The 15,986-nt window shown below is 38.0% G+C and overlaps 1 protein-coding gene across 1 annotated transcript in view; it reads left to right on the top strand.

Moving 5' to 3' along the window:
- Positions 1-15,986, top strand: part of LOC122551725 (low-density lipoprotein receptor-related protein 1-like) — a 1,910,187-nt gene that overhangs the window by 1,428,495 nt on the left and 465,706 nt on the right. Inside the window, exons 38-41 of the mRNA XM_043694091.2 lie at positions 6,082-6,208; positions 6,369-6,520; positions 6,786-6,910; positions 8,846-9,217. Coding sequence (XP_043550026.2) covers positions 6,082-6,208; positions 6,369-6,520; positions 6,786-6,910; positions 8,846-9,217 — 776 coding nt within the window. The remainder of the gene's footprint in view (positions 1-6,081; positions 6,209-6,368; positions 6,521-6,785; positions 6,911-8,845; positions 9,218-15,986) is intronic.

Raw genomic sequence — 15,986 nt, 5'->3', positions numbered from 1 at the left:
AAATCCTAGTCCCAGAACATTAGGTCTCGGATTACTAGCCCAGTGACATTACCACAGTGCTATTGCAGTTTTTCCTCATATGTCCCATGATTCCAAGCTCTTTACAACCTCTAAGTGCCAGGTACATAATATTAAAGGAATAGAAGTATGTTCTCTTGAGACTGCTCCATCTTTCAATATGATTATTGTTAATTTTGCTTAACCTGCTCTTCCATCTGCTGTCCAAATCCTTTGCTTTCCAAGTTCTGTTTATCTCAATCTGAATATACTCAATAATAGTGGAATTATTATTCACTAAAAATCTGGATTTATGAGTCTAATGATGATCAGCAATTCATTGTTGATTGTCAGAAAAACCCATCTGGTTCACTCATGTCCTCTGGGTTGTAGAATGCAGACTTCCAAACATTCCAAAAGCAGAATTATCTCCTTGTCTAAACACTAAATATTATGCTGCATCTATGCTTTCACGTTTTGGATTCCACGTCCAGGAAAGATCAAATCCTTTCAGTATCTTGTATTGAATTAAAGTTCCTCTCATCTTTCCAAGCTCCAAGAACTTCACTCACCCTTTCACCAGAGGGCCTTCCTTCCAGTCCAGAAATTATTCGAGTGAAATTTTGCTGTACCAACAACAATGCATGTGTATGGGGAAGAGAAGGCGATGGCCTGGTGGTGTTATCGCTGGACTGTTAATCCAGAGACCTAGGCCATGTTCTGGGAACCAAGGTTTGAATTCCACCATGGCAGATGGTAGAATTTGTATTCAATAAAAATCTGGAGTTCTGAGTCTTCCAATGATCATCAATTCATTGCCAATTGTCAGAAAAATCCATCTGGTTCACTAATGCCTTTTAGAGAAGGAAACTGCCATCCTTACCTGGTCTGGATTACATGTGACTCCAGACTCACAGCAATGTGGTTTACTCTTAACTGCCCCCGTGAATGGGCTATAAATGCTGGTTTAGTCAGTGATACAATCATCCCATGAATGAATAAGGAAGAAAAAAATGCTTCTTTACATATGGAGAATCAAACGGCAGGTGTTGTCTGACAAAAGTCTTACAAAATTGTAGAAATAAATACTGAATCTTATATGCCAATTTGTTTATACCAAAGGCCGCTCTGTTACTGCATTACTGATTGTCTTTGGTACAGCCCATTAACTTTCTGTGTTACTTACACTTGTGCACTCAGTGTCTCTGAACATCAGAAATTAGACATTTCATACTATTTTTAAAATACGTTATTTTCTTAGTCTTACAATTAAACAGAAAATTTCACACCTATGTTCCATCTACACCTTTACTATCTACTCACAAAGTAATCCATATCTCTCTGTGGTCTTTGTGGAAACCTACATTTTCACCTAACGAGGAAACAATGGAGACATTGCGCTCAGTCCCTTTATCAAAGTCATTGTTATAGATTGTAGATGGTTGAGACTCTGAAATTCATCCAAGTAGTACATCACAATACAGCTACAAATTTGAAACTGTCCTGTTAATCTCAATTTTTCACTTCCTTTCCATTCACCAATCCTCCATCCATGGTGATGTATTACCAAAACCTGTATTAAAATTTTCAAATATGTTTTCGCTTTTGAACAATTATATTGACTCTGTCTGATCATTATGATTTTGTACATGCATTATTAAGAGTTCCTTAACAGTAGATTCCAGTATTTTTACAAAGCCTGACATCAACTAACTGGCCTGTTGATCATTGTTTGCCAAAACCATTCTGAAATCTCGAGAACTTGTAAGAATCATATCCTATCAGTGAATCCATTGGGGTAGCATTGACAGGGCAGAAAGAGGCCATTTGGCCTCTTTGAAGAACATCCTACCTTGACCCAGCCCTCCCATCTGTAATCCTGCATGAAGTTTTTACCAGGCGAATCCACCTGATCTGCACATGTGCCTGTGCACTATAGGGCAATTGTTTTTTCAGCATGGTCAATCCACCTAACCTTTGGATTGTGGGAGGAAACCAGATTACCTGGAGGAAACCCATGAAGGCAACCGGGAGAGTGTGCAAACTCCACGCAAACAGGCACCCGGAATCAAACCCGGGTCCCTGACACTGAGGTAACAGTGCTAACCACTGTGCCACTGCATTGCCCTAACGTTTCCTACCATCTGAAAGTAGTAACAATCAAAAGAGAACCAGAAGAGTGCCTGCTCCTACCTGACCCAGAACCACAAAGAATCTGATGTTAAAGGATCAGAACATGTCACCTCTCTCCAACAAGGAGAATTATGCATACTGTGTTACTTGTCCAGGTGAAAATATGTCACAAGTTGAAAGTAGTTCCTTTAGAGTATTATTTCTCTCCAACATAATACTGAGCTACAGTTTAGAAATGGCGATAAACTGAATATTTAAGGGATAAAGCCGACAATTAATTTGTCCAAAAATATAGTTATTGTTGCACAATTATTTCAACAGCAAATTATATGAAATACTTCTCAGCTATAGATGAGCATCTTTTATCCAATAGAAAAGATCGAATTGGTTGAACTTACCAATGGAGCATGGAACTTGTCGAATACTTTAGAAGCAATGATTAGCATACAACGAGCAGGAAGGGGATTAATCAATGTTTGGCAGCATAATTTAAACTGCACAGAGAATCCCTGTCCAGGAACAGCTGCTAAATGAGCACCACCTTCTGGACTTCTGAATGTAATACAAAGTTAATTTTAATTAAAATAAATTAATGCCAAATAATCCTTGACATTGTACTGGGTATTTCTATCATGGGCAAATTTGATACTGGATTTGAATCTCATTATTGAGGGTTTTGAAGGTGGGCAAGGTCTTGTTAGATCCACTGCTGACCTTCCCACTTTCTACCCAACTGCCTCTGCTGTCGTTGCAATTATTTAATGTAGTTTAGCACATGGAGACCTGTCCATCAATGGGCACAAGTGAAGCCTTTAAGTGGGCTATTAATGCACCTACCTCCTCTTTTACACTCTCCTCTGTTCTGCTCAAACATCCTATACCCCAGAATGTTGATTTACCAGGTTTGCCCATTATTCAACCATGTCTCTGTGATAGCAACAACACCGTAATCTTACGTGTTCATCTGTCTTACCCATAATGCTCCTAGCATTAAAATAGTTTATCACCATTTCTAAACTGTAGCTCAGTATTATGTTCAAATCCTGCCTTACTCCCTTGAAACACACATAGCTGAACTTCCTTTGCCTTGGTTCCTTTAGTAAAGTATGCTGTGTATCCACTGTACTGACACTCTGTCTCCTCCCCCTCCTGAAGTTATTTAAATTCCTCCCAACAGCATGAGTAAATCCACCTGCAAGGATGCTGGTCTCAGTCTAGTTCAGGTGCAGAGTGACCATCTTATACAGGTCCCGCCTTCCCCAGAAACAGTCCCAGTGATCCAGGAATCTGAAATCCTCCCTCTTGTATTAGCTCTTAAGTCACATATTTATCTTCCCTGTTCTCCTGTTTCTGTACTTTTCAGCATGTGGCATGGGGAGTACTCCAGAGATTACAACTTTTGAGTATTTGTTCTTTAGTCTATTGCTTAACTCCCTAATTTCTTGATGCCAGACTTCATAGCTCATTCTAGGGGAAAGTGAGGACTGCAGATGCTGGAAATCGGAATCGAAGAGTGTGGTGCTGGAAAAACACAGCCGGTCAGGCAGCAACTGAGGGGCGGGAGAATCAACGTTTCAGCATAAGCCCTTCATCAGCCCTTCATTCTCCACCTCAGATGATGCCTGGCCGGCTTTACTTTTCTAGCACCACACTCTTCGACTTCATAACTCATTCTACCTATATTATTGGTACCAATGTGTATCATATCCTCTGTCTTCTGTGCCTCCTCTTTCAGGATGTCTTGCAGCTGGTCAGTGATAATCATGACCCTGGCACCAGGGAGGCAATGTACTATCATGGTGTCATTAGCCACAGAAATGTCTATCTGTTCCCCTAATTTTCCCTAACTTAATCACCAAACATGTTCCTAAATACCAATCTAATTAGCCTCTGATTGGCCAGCTTGTCTGTGAGGTGAAATTTCCTGATCCAAAAAGACAGAAGTCCTGCCTTTAGCAGATAACAGCCAGTTATCTGTTAGCCAATATTTTCTTCATTGGGCTCCATTCTGTCTTTTAGCCAGGGGCAAGGAATCCGGTGCCTGGTAAATGATGGCCTAATGGTATTTTCACTTGACTATCAGTTCAGAGCCCCAGATAGTATTCCAGGGATTTGGTTCAAATGCTGCCATGGCAGATGGTGGAACTTGAATTCAATAATAATCTGGAAACAAAAGAATCAAATGATGACCATGAAATCATTGCTGATTGTTAGGGGAAAACCCATCTGGTTCACTTATGTCCTTGAGGGAAATAAATCTACCGTTCTTACCTACAATGGCCAGTATATGACTCCAGAGCCATAGCAAAGTGATTGATTCTTTACTGCCACCTGGGTATTCAGTCCTGGGCAATGGATTTTGGCCCAACTAGTGAAGCCCACATGAATAAATAAAAGAAAATTCAGCTCCTCTTGTTTAAAATTTCCTTATTGAGGATATTTCATTGAGGTAAGCCATTTGGCCCACCATACCTGTATTGAATGAGAAATCCAATAGGCGTAAAGACTTGCTCCGTTTTGTTTTAAATTGTAGCTGAATTTAGGCTTTCTCTGAAATACGAAGAATATTGTGAGAAAGGTCAAGAGGCAACTGGTTTCAAGCAAAATAGATTATAGTTATTGTACCTGAAATCCAGCTATCCGAAAACCTGCAATGTCCAAGAAGTGGAATTTACTTTGATCAGATCATGCAAGAATTTTAAGGGCTAATAATATATTTTTAAAATGCTTTGGCTTGTTGGGGCAGCTGCTTAGTGCTACAGTAGTCATTCACTTTGCACACCTGATGTGACCTGTTATCCCAGTGTTTGAAGTAACCTTTGACTCCACCTGACACAACTCAGCAGAATGCAGGGAGTTGAACTTCTCTGTGCAAATTCTGTCCTGACTGTTTATCTGGGGCTTCAGTGACCTGAGGTGAACACAGTTTTTTTTCAGTTGTGGCATTATCCAAAGTACTATCCAGCTTTAATGTTTCTATCTTAAACTTAGACTTGATCACTATCAGTTTTTATCTAATTATATGTGAAATGCCTCTGGACCCTTGTTTCAAAACTGGAAGGCCTAAAGTGCAGCACAAACTCAGTTCTGAAGTTGCCAGTTTTGAGATACTTTATCTGTGTATTCATTCCCCAGGAAATATCTCTCTGAACCGATTGGCAGACACTGACATGTCTGTTTCAGGCAGTGATTTGAGTCTTTTGAGTCTCTGCTGGGATTTTATTTCATCTGCAATAGAAAGATTGGTCATTTTCCCTGTAAGGAGACTTGAGCTACTCCCATCATGGCAGTTTGCAGTTTCAGAAATAATATTTGATTTGTTGAATGAAACATAGTTTTCAAAAATCCAAATCTATTTTTGAAATTCTGCAAAGGGCAATTCAGCTTTCTTTCTCATTAACTGACTTATGTATCGTTGAAAATAATATACCTTCCATGTTGAAACATTCCAACTATTAACTGTAAAATTAAAATTGGTCAAACCACTTCCAGGTTAATCATTATGTCCAGCTCAACGGCTTACTCAACAGGGTTACCATTGTATGCATGTGCTCAATGATACAAGCCTTTAGAACACAACTTTCATTCTACAATTAATGTGAATCCATCTTGGGGTCAATCTGAAGGGTGTGAAGGTTTTTAATCAAGCTCATGAAAAAGGTCCATTCATTTTGTATTTCATTGTTTTGTATTGGAGACTAATTACATTCTGTATTGATCAATGCTGTATTTGAAATGTATATACTGAATCATTGAGAAAGATATTAAAAATATAGTTGTAGAGATATTATATAGTAGTGGTCTGTGGCAAATAATAAGAGAGTACAGTGTGTGGAATGTGTTTGTACACAGGACTTAGCTTTTTGAATGATAATGACAACAGTCTATAATCATGCAAATAATGAATTGAGAATTTTATAATACATATTTTCTTGTCTATCTTTTCAATAGATACATGTTTTGGACTGAATGGGGACGAAAGCCTTGCATTGGCAGGGCACGGTTGGACGGATCAGAACAAATTGTCCTAGTGAGCTCCAATATTGCGTGGCCAAATGGGATATCAATCGACTATGAGGTTTGACTATTGAGCCTTCTCCAAAGAATGTGTATAATATTTTCTGCAGGCACATTTAAGTATTTTAGTTTCCTTCCTTGAGCTCTGTTTTTTTTATTGAATAAGATGCTTCGGCCACTCATAAAAGTCTGCTCATGTTTGCTATGCAATTGATCCACAGAAAAATAAATTATACTGGTGTGATGCCCGTACAGACAAGATAGAGAGAATTGACCTTGAAACTGGAGAAAGCCGAGAGATTGTGCTGTCAGGCAACAACATGGATATGTTTTCAGTTGCAGTCTTTGGGGTTTACATCTTCTGGTCTGACAGGTAATTTATTTTCCCATAAGTGTTCAGGATTCAAAATGTTCTTGTAGTGCCTGATTTCCTATCCGTATAGGATTAGCTCTTTATGAGCAAGGCCACTATAGCAATCCTGAATGGATATAATTTCCAGAGGTGAGCCATTTCTATTATTGGAATTTGAGCCTCAGAAGTGTCTTAACATTCTGCCAGGGTTCCGTGTCTCCTTACTGTGATAAATCATTACATAAATTAAACAATTGTGTTAATTACCTGTTTGTACTTTTGACAGAGCACATGCCAATGGATCCATCAAAAGAGGGCATAAAAACAATGCTACTGATGCTGTTACCGTGAGAACCCACCTTGGGGTAAACCTGAAAGGTGTGAAGGTTTTCAACCGAGCCAGAGAGAAAGGTCTATTCTTTTTTATCATTGATTTACATGGGAGACATTCAGAATTACTAAATACTGTATTCTAAATGAATACATTGAATAGATACCTCAATTTTAGTGAAATTTAAAGTGTTTGTGAACAATTATGAAAATATATACTGTTTTGCATAATACGTATGACATTCTTTGAGGGAGTATTTAGATAATCTTTCAAAAATAAGCAATGTGTCATTACGTGCCTGACAATTCAATTCACCCAGTTTGTGAAATTAGTATTATTACATCTTGATCTGGCTGTAGAATTAGTTCAATTTGCTAAAAACACATATTTTCTTTTGAAAAAGTAAATTTAACTGTTAGCATGATGAAAGGAGGTTTTCATCTTGAAGTTGATTAATGGTTTGCCATTTTAATCTGAGTTATGAGCTACTGTCAGATGCAAGGTGATTATGAAAGTACAAAGCAGTAGCATCAATGAAAGGGAAATGGGGATTTATTGGGGACTTACTGTAACATAAATGACTGTGAAAATGTCGAGCCAATGTGCATTAAAGAATAGAAGTTCTTAAAAATATGATGGTAGTGATTATTATGGTGGTCACTTCATATTAGTATTAATTTAGATGATCAGAACAAGACCATATTATATCACAAATGTTAGTTACAGTGTTTTAGTTTGCTGCAGGCTGCCACTCAGGTATTCCAACATGGTAGTTGCTGAAAGGCTGATTTCCTCTCTGCCTTTCTGCAATTGGGCACGAGGCAGAATAGCACCCCCTTGTAGGAGCGGGTTCAAGTCAGCAGCCCATACCAATGCACTTCATGCCTTTGACAAGGCATTGCATGGACAAGAGTGCTGAGGTTATGCTGTTCCTGTAAAGTTTGATAAGGCTACCAGAGAGGTAATGGCTGCAACACTGGCCCAAGGGTAATAGTGTAGGTTCAATTTTTTACCCTTCATGCTTGGCAGACTCCAAATACATTATCAGTTAAAAATGGGAAGATGTTTTGCCATCAAGATCCATCAATGGAAGATGTTACTTTACTGTAGCCCGAACAGGATTACTTTGTGATTTTTTTTTAAAGACCATTGAGGTCTTTCCTAAGACCTAATCGCCTTTGTTCCAGAATTTGCCCTTCCTTTCTGTATGATCCTATCAAATCCCCTTCCTCCTATCTTAACTGGTAGGTAATACACGGCAAAAACCATTTGATCTTTTCCTGCCTTAAAATGCTCTGCTCTCATACTGCTGGCTACGTAATATTTAAATGAAGCCTTGCTGTTAAAGTATCCTGAGCTTGAAACTTATGCCAGTCATAGTGTTTCGTGCCCAACCAGTCCACACTTATTTAGGATTACGTATAAGCCTAGTCATGCATTCTTGCATCAAGTGATAAATCCTAGGGATTGATACATGAACTTTCAGAGAGAGAAGTATACATTTCTACACTATGAATCTTATTAGGGGTCATACAAGTTCTTACTTTCAGCATTGAATCTTTACATTTTGCATTATGAATACCTAAATTTTGGAATCCAAGTAACCTTCATGCTTTTAGCATAGAATGCATAGAATCCCTACAGTGTGGAAACAGGCCCTTTGGCCGAATAAGTCCATACCGACCCTCCAAAGAGCAACTCACTCTGACACCCTCCCTACCTTATTATCCAATATTTAGCCCTGACTAATGTACCTAACCTCCACATCCCTGAGCACTATGGGCAATTTAGTATAGCCAGTTCACATAACCTGCACATCTTTGGACTGTGGGAGGAAACCCATGCAGACCTGGGGAGAATGCGCAAATTCCACACAGATAATACCAATTCCCGGATAGACTAAAAGTACTGAGTTTAAAATAATTTTGTATTTTCTCCCTGCTGCATGTATTCAGTCAGTTAATGCTTATTAAGTAATATGGATGACCTAACAATGCATAACTATATCATGACAGGTACCAATATTTGTGCAAAGAACAATGGTGGATGCCAGCAGCTTTGCTTGTATCGTGGAAAGGGTCGAAAAACCTGTGCATGTTCCTACAGTGTTCTTGCTGCAGATGCAGTCAGCTGCCATGATTATGATGGATACTTGATCTATTCGGAGAGAACAATACTGAAGAGCATTCACCTTACAGATGAAACTAATTTAAATCCTCCAATAAGACCATATGAAAAACCAGAATACTTCAAAAATGTGATCGCCCTGACTTTTGATTACCGACAAAGTTCAAAGAACACCAATCGAATATTTATGAGTGATGTTCATTTTGGAAATATCCAAGTAATCAATGATGACTGGACAGACAGAAGAATAATAGTGGAGAGTAAGTATATGCCTGAAATGAATGAATATTATTCTTATTACACATATTTTACCGATAATCATTTATTTGTTCTTTGACTCTAATGTTCAATCAGCAAAATAAGAAATCCATAGACACATGATGCTCACTCACTGTTGCACCAGGAATAGAGTATTGCAGATGTATTGTATTTGACTGAGTAATCCAAGGCACTGACTAACCTGAGAATTTGAACTTGGTTCTAAAAATCCAAAAATAGGAAACTGGTAAGAGTAAAGTGACCATTAAGTTGTTAGATTGTGATTAAAAGCCCTGGCTTATTAATGCACATGTGAGAGGAAGTTTGGTGACCTTAACGAGTCTGAGCTTAGTCCCACATCAATGTGAATGTCTCTTAATAGCTCTTTGGAGTGGTCAAGAAAATTGTTGCCAGCAGCTTAAGAAAAAAATTCATCGCTGCCACCTCAGTCCAATGCAGGGACAGCACAAGCATGGCAACCTTACTATGGGCTGCCATGTGAGAATGAATCAGTACGGCATGTGTCCTTTAACTAGGGAATGTTCAATGATGATACCTAACTTGTGTCATGGTTATGGTAGCATCAGAAATTTAGTGTAATACTCAGTGCCAAATTAATGATCCAGATTACCAATGGAAAGCTTCTCATCATGTTGAAACTGTCTGAAAACTGCTTGAAATAGGGCTTTGGTAGCCTAAGAGGTTGAAATCCAAACTGTGCAGATTAAATTTGCACGTAATCTATCTGAACTTTTCCAATTCTTTAGAATAGCCAAGGTATGGCTTTGGAGAGATAAATCATCATTCTGGATGCGGTTCTTGGTTACCTTTGAAAGGTCAAATTATCTTTCCAGTCATGCACTTCTTATATGCAAATATGTTCCCATTTTTAACTATTTTCATTTCGACATTACCTTCCCCCAAATGCCTGAAGCCTCAAGAGGACTTATAAAAGGGAACTATCAACAAGGGTTTTTAAACAATATCAATGAAATCTGTTTGTAGTGTCAAGAAGATCTGTCAAAAGCAGCCATCAAAGGGGATTATCAAGCTTTCAAAACATTTAAATGTCCTGCCATGTAAATAACTTGAAAACATCTGGGGTGTTAGATAAAAGAAATTCTTGCAATTTCAGTGCCTGTTGACATAAGCCTGGGCACCATCATTACTACATCACTACTGAATGATTGATTTCACAATCACCTGTGATCACAATGGACTGTCTTTCATTTCTCAGTTTCTTCCATTCACTTTCCCATGTTCACAGCCACATGTGGTTATATAGGATCTTTGGTGTAGGACGATTGATTCTAGTGCTTGTCACATTCTTAAATAAAATGTCTGTTATAAGACATTGTTTAGTTGAAGGAATGCACATGTAGTAAATGGGCTTTTATGAATGAATGCTGAAAATGTGACGCTGGAAACGCGCAGCAGGTCAGGCAGCATCCAAGGAGCAGGAGAATCGCATTTCGGGCATGAGCCCTTCTTCAGGCTCATGCCCGAAACGTCGATTCTCCTGCTCCTTGGATGCTGCCTGACCTACTGCGCTTTTCCAGCAACACATTTTCAGCTCTGATCTTCAGCATCTGCAGTCCTCACTTTCTCCTTTTATGAATGAATGTTTCAATGTGGAAAAGTTAGTAAGTGACACTTAGTACTTCATTTAATAATATCTTATTTCATCCAATTTAATCATGAATCCTGTGGTTTGGTCATAGCGGACATAAGTTGAGTTAGTGTTGTAGATTTGAAGGCAAATGGCAGTGAATGAGATGACACAAGTTTGCCTTGGAGCTTTAATGAACAGCAAGAAGTTGGGTGGAAATGCTTATTTTAGCAAGGAGCCATGAAGAGTTATACAAGCTATTTTGGGGTTTGTCTTGGAGTTGTTGCAAGAGGAACCATGAAAGGTTGGGGACATGAGGAGAATGGGTTGACATGGGTGAACAGTGAGACTATCAGGGATGTAACTGTTAAATTTGGAGAGTATTTTTTTAAAGTTAAACTTCAACACAGTGCTGGTGCACCAAGGCATCCTTTATTCTCACTTAGAGCTTCCCAGCCCAAGAAGACACACCACCTCAAAATGAATATTGAACTGTTAGGACAACAATATCCTGGTTTGTGTTCATAGAGTTGGGAGATGCCTATACTCTGCAGTCCTGGCGTAAGGTTCAATGTTGCTTGGAAACTTAAAAGGCCTGAAAATATATTTATGACTTCAAAAATTCAAAACTCATCCAATATGTATATCTCAATGTGCTTAATGAAGGGTATTTGCATGACTTGAGCTTTGCAAGTCATGTTGAGTTTTATATTTTCTTTGCAAATTGTTGCTAAGAGTTAAGAAAAAAGATGACTGCATGTAAATTGAACATTTATCACCATTTTATTTTCTAAGTTCCAATTTTTTTCTTTAAACATAACTAAAATAAAATAATTTTATTTGATAAATAATCTTAAGTTGTGCAGTTTTGTTAAATGTGTTTTCTCCCACCTGCTCCTTCCTCCCAGTGCACTCTCCAAGGTGTGGACTGATGGCTGGGATATCACTTAGTAACTGCCGGTCACCTTCCATGATTTCACCCAAGTCTTGATTCATAAATGAGCACATATAATATGCTTTTAAATTATTTTAAAAAATAAATTGTAAAAAAGTAATAAAAGGCATGGGGACCAAGCAGGTGGGTGAGAAAAGATTTGAATACAGAACTAAGGCAGATTTGAAAGACCATCTGGCTTGTTCGTTTACTGTAATAGTCTCTGATTCTGTTTTGGCTAGCTATTTGAAAATGAGAGACTGGTCAACACAGCACTTGCAATTGAAGTGCTGGTTAGTGATCAATATGGGGACACTAATACTGTTGCCTTCCCTGTCCTCGAGCTGTTGAATGAAATTATAAAATCCCTTCTTCTGCATGGATTAACTAACTGTGGAAATAGTGAATTAATGATTGAATAATCTGCTTTGTATGGCTGAAAGTATTTATAGCCAGCTGAGCCTCTCTCAGGATAGTGGAGCTGTAAAAATATATGAGCTACCTTAAAGTATGCTCTAAAACATGGCTTCTATGAAATATTGGTGCTATTACTGTATTTTAAAGGGCAAACCTCTGGTGTAAGCATTGACTTTGTTTCCAGTTTATTTGTTATGTTTTCCACATTTTATTTCTGGTCAAAGTAAAATCATATGAAATTTGAGTGTGGACGTAGAGGGATATATTTGTAATGAATATACTTGCCTAATTGTATGGAATAAATTTTCTATTTCACAGATCTGGGGGACTTAAGTCTCCTGTTCATTATATAATCTAACAAACACCATCCTTTAAATGCAAACAAGGCTAATCTATTTTGTTATGTTATTATGTGGGATGAGGTTGAAGATTCATCCTGACATTATTTAAGTGACATACTTGACAGAAAGTTAGTTAGCCCAAACTGTTGGATTTTGACATGAACATTGATGGGACATGAAAAATGTTATGATTATAGATTTCTATCTTCTTCTTACATTTGTCAAAGCTTTAAAACTAAACATAAGTGCTTCCAAGACATTTGAAAAATATATTTGACACTAAAAGCTTTGCTTGGTGCTGCCACAGTCAAATGATGTTGAGAATAATAAATCTAAGTCATCACAGCCCATGGGAACATCACTGTATGTTGTCACATTCCATATACATGTTCTATACATATAAACATAAATTATGACTCATACCTTGTGACAAAATCATATTATTAGAAAGTTAATTTTATGGAATATGTGCACTGCTATTTTCAAATTCATCTGTTGATCACTTGGAACAAAATAGACAGTAAAATAGACGCCACACTCAGTTTTACTGTGGATTATGAATAAGGTGAGAATCACCAGGACAAGAGTGCAATGTCTACTTTCATCATTGAGATATTAAATCCTTGTGAAGGATTGTTCAAGGTAGATTTTATCTTTAATGGTTTGATTCATAGGAATAATCTAACAACGAGAAAAATATTAAACTAGAACAGCAACAAATGCTGAAAGTTTATACAAATGTTCATATTGTCTACTGTAAGTCAATCTTCTGTAAGCAGCATACAATTCATATTTGAATTACATAATTGATGAGCGTTTTTCTTCATAAATGACCAAAAAGAGACATGACTTTCATAATTGCAATCCAATTAAGGTGTCAAAGAATGTTGTGTTCTTAATATTAGATGGTACTGTATCATTCCCAGGTCAGATTGTACCGTAATTTACATGCAAAACATAAGCAAACATAATAGATTGAATCTTCCAAGCAAAGGCAATCATTGTTGGCTTGTTACTCTATTCATTTTATTTTACCTTGGAGCAGGAATAGATCATTTGGCCCTTCAACCCTGCTCCACCATTCGATATGATCATGGTTGACCATCCAACTCAGTACCTTGCTCTCGCTTTCTCTCCAGACCTTCTGATCCCTGCAGCCCTATAAACTATATCTAACTCCTTTGTGAAAACATTCAGTGTTTTGGCCTCAACTACTTTCTGTGGCAGAGAATTCTGCAGACTGTGCCTTCTCTGGGTGAAGAAATTTCTCATCCACTGTTGCTGGACTTACCAGTCATTGGAACATCCTTCCTGCATTTATCCTGTCTAATCCTTTTAAATTTTATTAATATCCATGAGGTCACCCCTCTGACTTCTAAACTTCAGTGAATATAGTCAAAATTGAGCCAGTTTATGTTCATACATCAGCCTTGCCATCCCAAAATTCAGTCTGTTAAACCTTCTATAGCCTCTATAGCCAGAATATTCTTGCTCAGATAAAGGCACCAAAACTGATACCCAGGTGTGTTCTCACCAAGGCCTGATACAATTTTAAAAATATATCCCTGCTCCTATATGTGAATCTTTTCACTGTGAAGGCCAAGATGCCATTTGCCTGCTGCACCTGAATTCTTACTTTCAGTGGCTCGTATACAACAATGTTGAGGTCATATTGTACCATTCCCTTTCCCAATCCATGGTCTTGTCTAAATCAAACTGAAGCATCTTTGCATTCTCTGTAAAATTTATCCTCCCACCCAGCTTTGCGTTGTCTGCAAACATGGAGATATTATATATAGTTCCCTTATCTGAATCTTTAACATTAATAATACTATCAATAATAATAATACTATCTAGATTAGTGAGTCAAAACCTTTTGAAGTGTTGGGGACATTTCTAGAGGGATCCAGATGCCTGATAATTCATCATCAAAAGTTTAAACTTTCTGGACAATTCATGAGTAATCAATGCATTGGTGCATCTAAGGGATACTTAGTGTACTTTGCTATTATTACTACTTTCCAATCAGACAAGACTGAAGCCATAATTTCTAATTTGAACAAAGCAGAATTCTGCTCAATTACAAAAATATAAACAATCCAAACACATAATGCCTTTTTTTCCAGTGATTCTTGCAGATTGATAGCCACACGCTGGAAGTTTTTATTAAACTCTAGAATTGTGAAGTATTGGGATCAGTCCAGGATTAACAATATTTTGAATTAATTAGCTGACGAGCCAAATGCTGATATATTGGGAAAGTTTAGGTACAAAATGACTGAGATGTCATTGTACACTGATCATTGAAAGCAAGCAAAAGTTGCCAAATTGGACTCATACTCATTGGAGATTGGACAAATGAAAGGAAACCTTATTGAAACATTTAAGATTAGCATAGAAGCAGAGAAACTAGGTTCAGGAACAGTCATTAAGGCCTCTGAGCCTACTATGCCATCAATATGAAAATGACTGCTCCTCTTTCCAATACCTTACACTTACTTTCTGCCCATACTCCTTGATGTCTTTAAATTACTTAGGAGATCTGACAGGGTAAATGTGGAGAATTTGCTTCTCTTACAGAACAGTTCAGGACCAGAGGGCATAATTTCAGATTAATGGAATGCTTGTTTAAGACAATGATAGGAAGAAAATTTTTTTCTCAGAAAATCATCAATTTGTGGAATTTCTTTACCGTAGAGGACTGTTGAGGCTGGTTTATTAAGTATATTCAAGATTGAGATAGACATACGTCTAACGAATAAGAGAAGCAAGGCTTTTAGGGATGAGGTAGGAAAGTTGAGTTGACGATTATCAGATCAGCCACGACTTTGTTGAATGGAAGAGCAGATTCAATGGGCTGAATAGTCTACTACTGCTCCTATATTTTATGGTCTTATAGTCTTGCCAGAGAGGGAGCACTACAAACGTTCCTCAGGCTGATTCCTGGGATAACAGTTTTGTCCTATGAAGGGAAATTGGGTCAAGTTGGCCTGTATTCACTGGAGCTGAAAATTTGTTGCTGGAAAAGCGCAACAGGTCAGGCAGCATCCAAGGAGCAGGAGAATCGACATTTCAGGCATGAGCCCTTCTTCCACACAGCTCCCCTTTGAACTTACCAGTTCAGGAACTGAACTAAAACTGCTCAGCTCAGTTAGACAAAGCTGACCATTCCCCTCTCTTTATACAGGTTACTTCTAAAGCATGACCACTTTGGCCTGAAGTCTCATCTGTTTACATACAAACAAAAGATCTCTCAAAATCCTTTTCATCTCTGTACCAATCTAGACTGATCAGAGTCCGGCCCAGTTTATTGCCGTTGTGAGCAAAGTCATGTTTCGTTGAGCCAAGGAACAGCTTTTAGAAAAAAAGGGACTAGCTTTGTGACACTGCTACTACTGAGTGTCGCTGGTGGAGAGACTGGATGTTTGTGGATATAATGCAAATCAAGTGGGTTGCTTTATCCTGGATAG

This window comes from Chiloscyllium plagiosum, unplaced genomic scaffold (genome assembly GCF_037043375.1).
Source record: "Chiloscyllium plagiosum isolate Xiang-an unplaced genomic scaffold, Cpla_swu_hap1 HiC_scaffold_7, whole genome shotgun sequence".
Taxonomy (NCBI): Eukaryota; Metazoa; Chordata; class Chondrichthyes; order Orectolobiformes; family Hemiscylliidae; genus Chiloscyllium; species Chiloscyllium plagiosum.
Note: the sequence above shows the minus strand (reverse complement) of the source record. Positions and strands in the feature narration are given on the sequence as shown.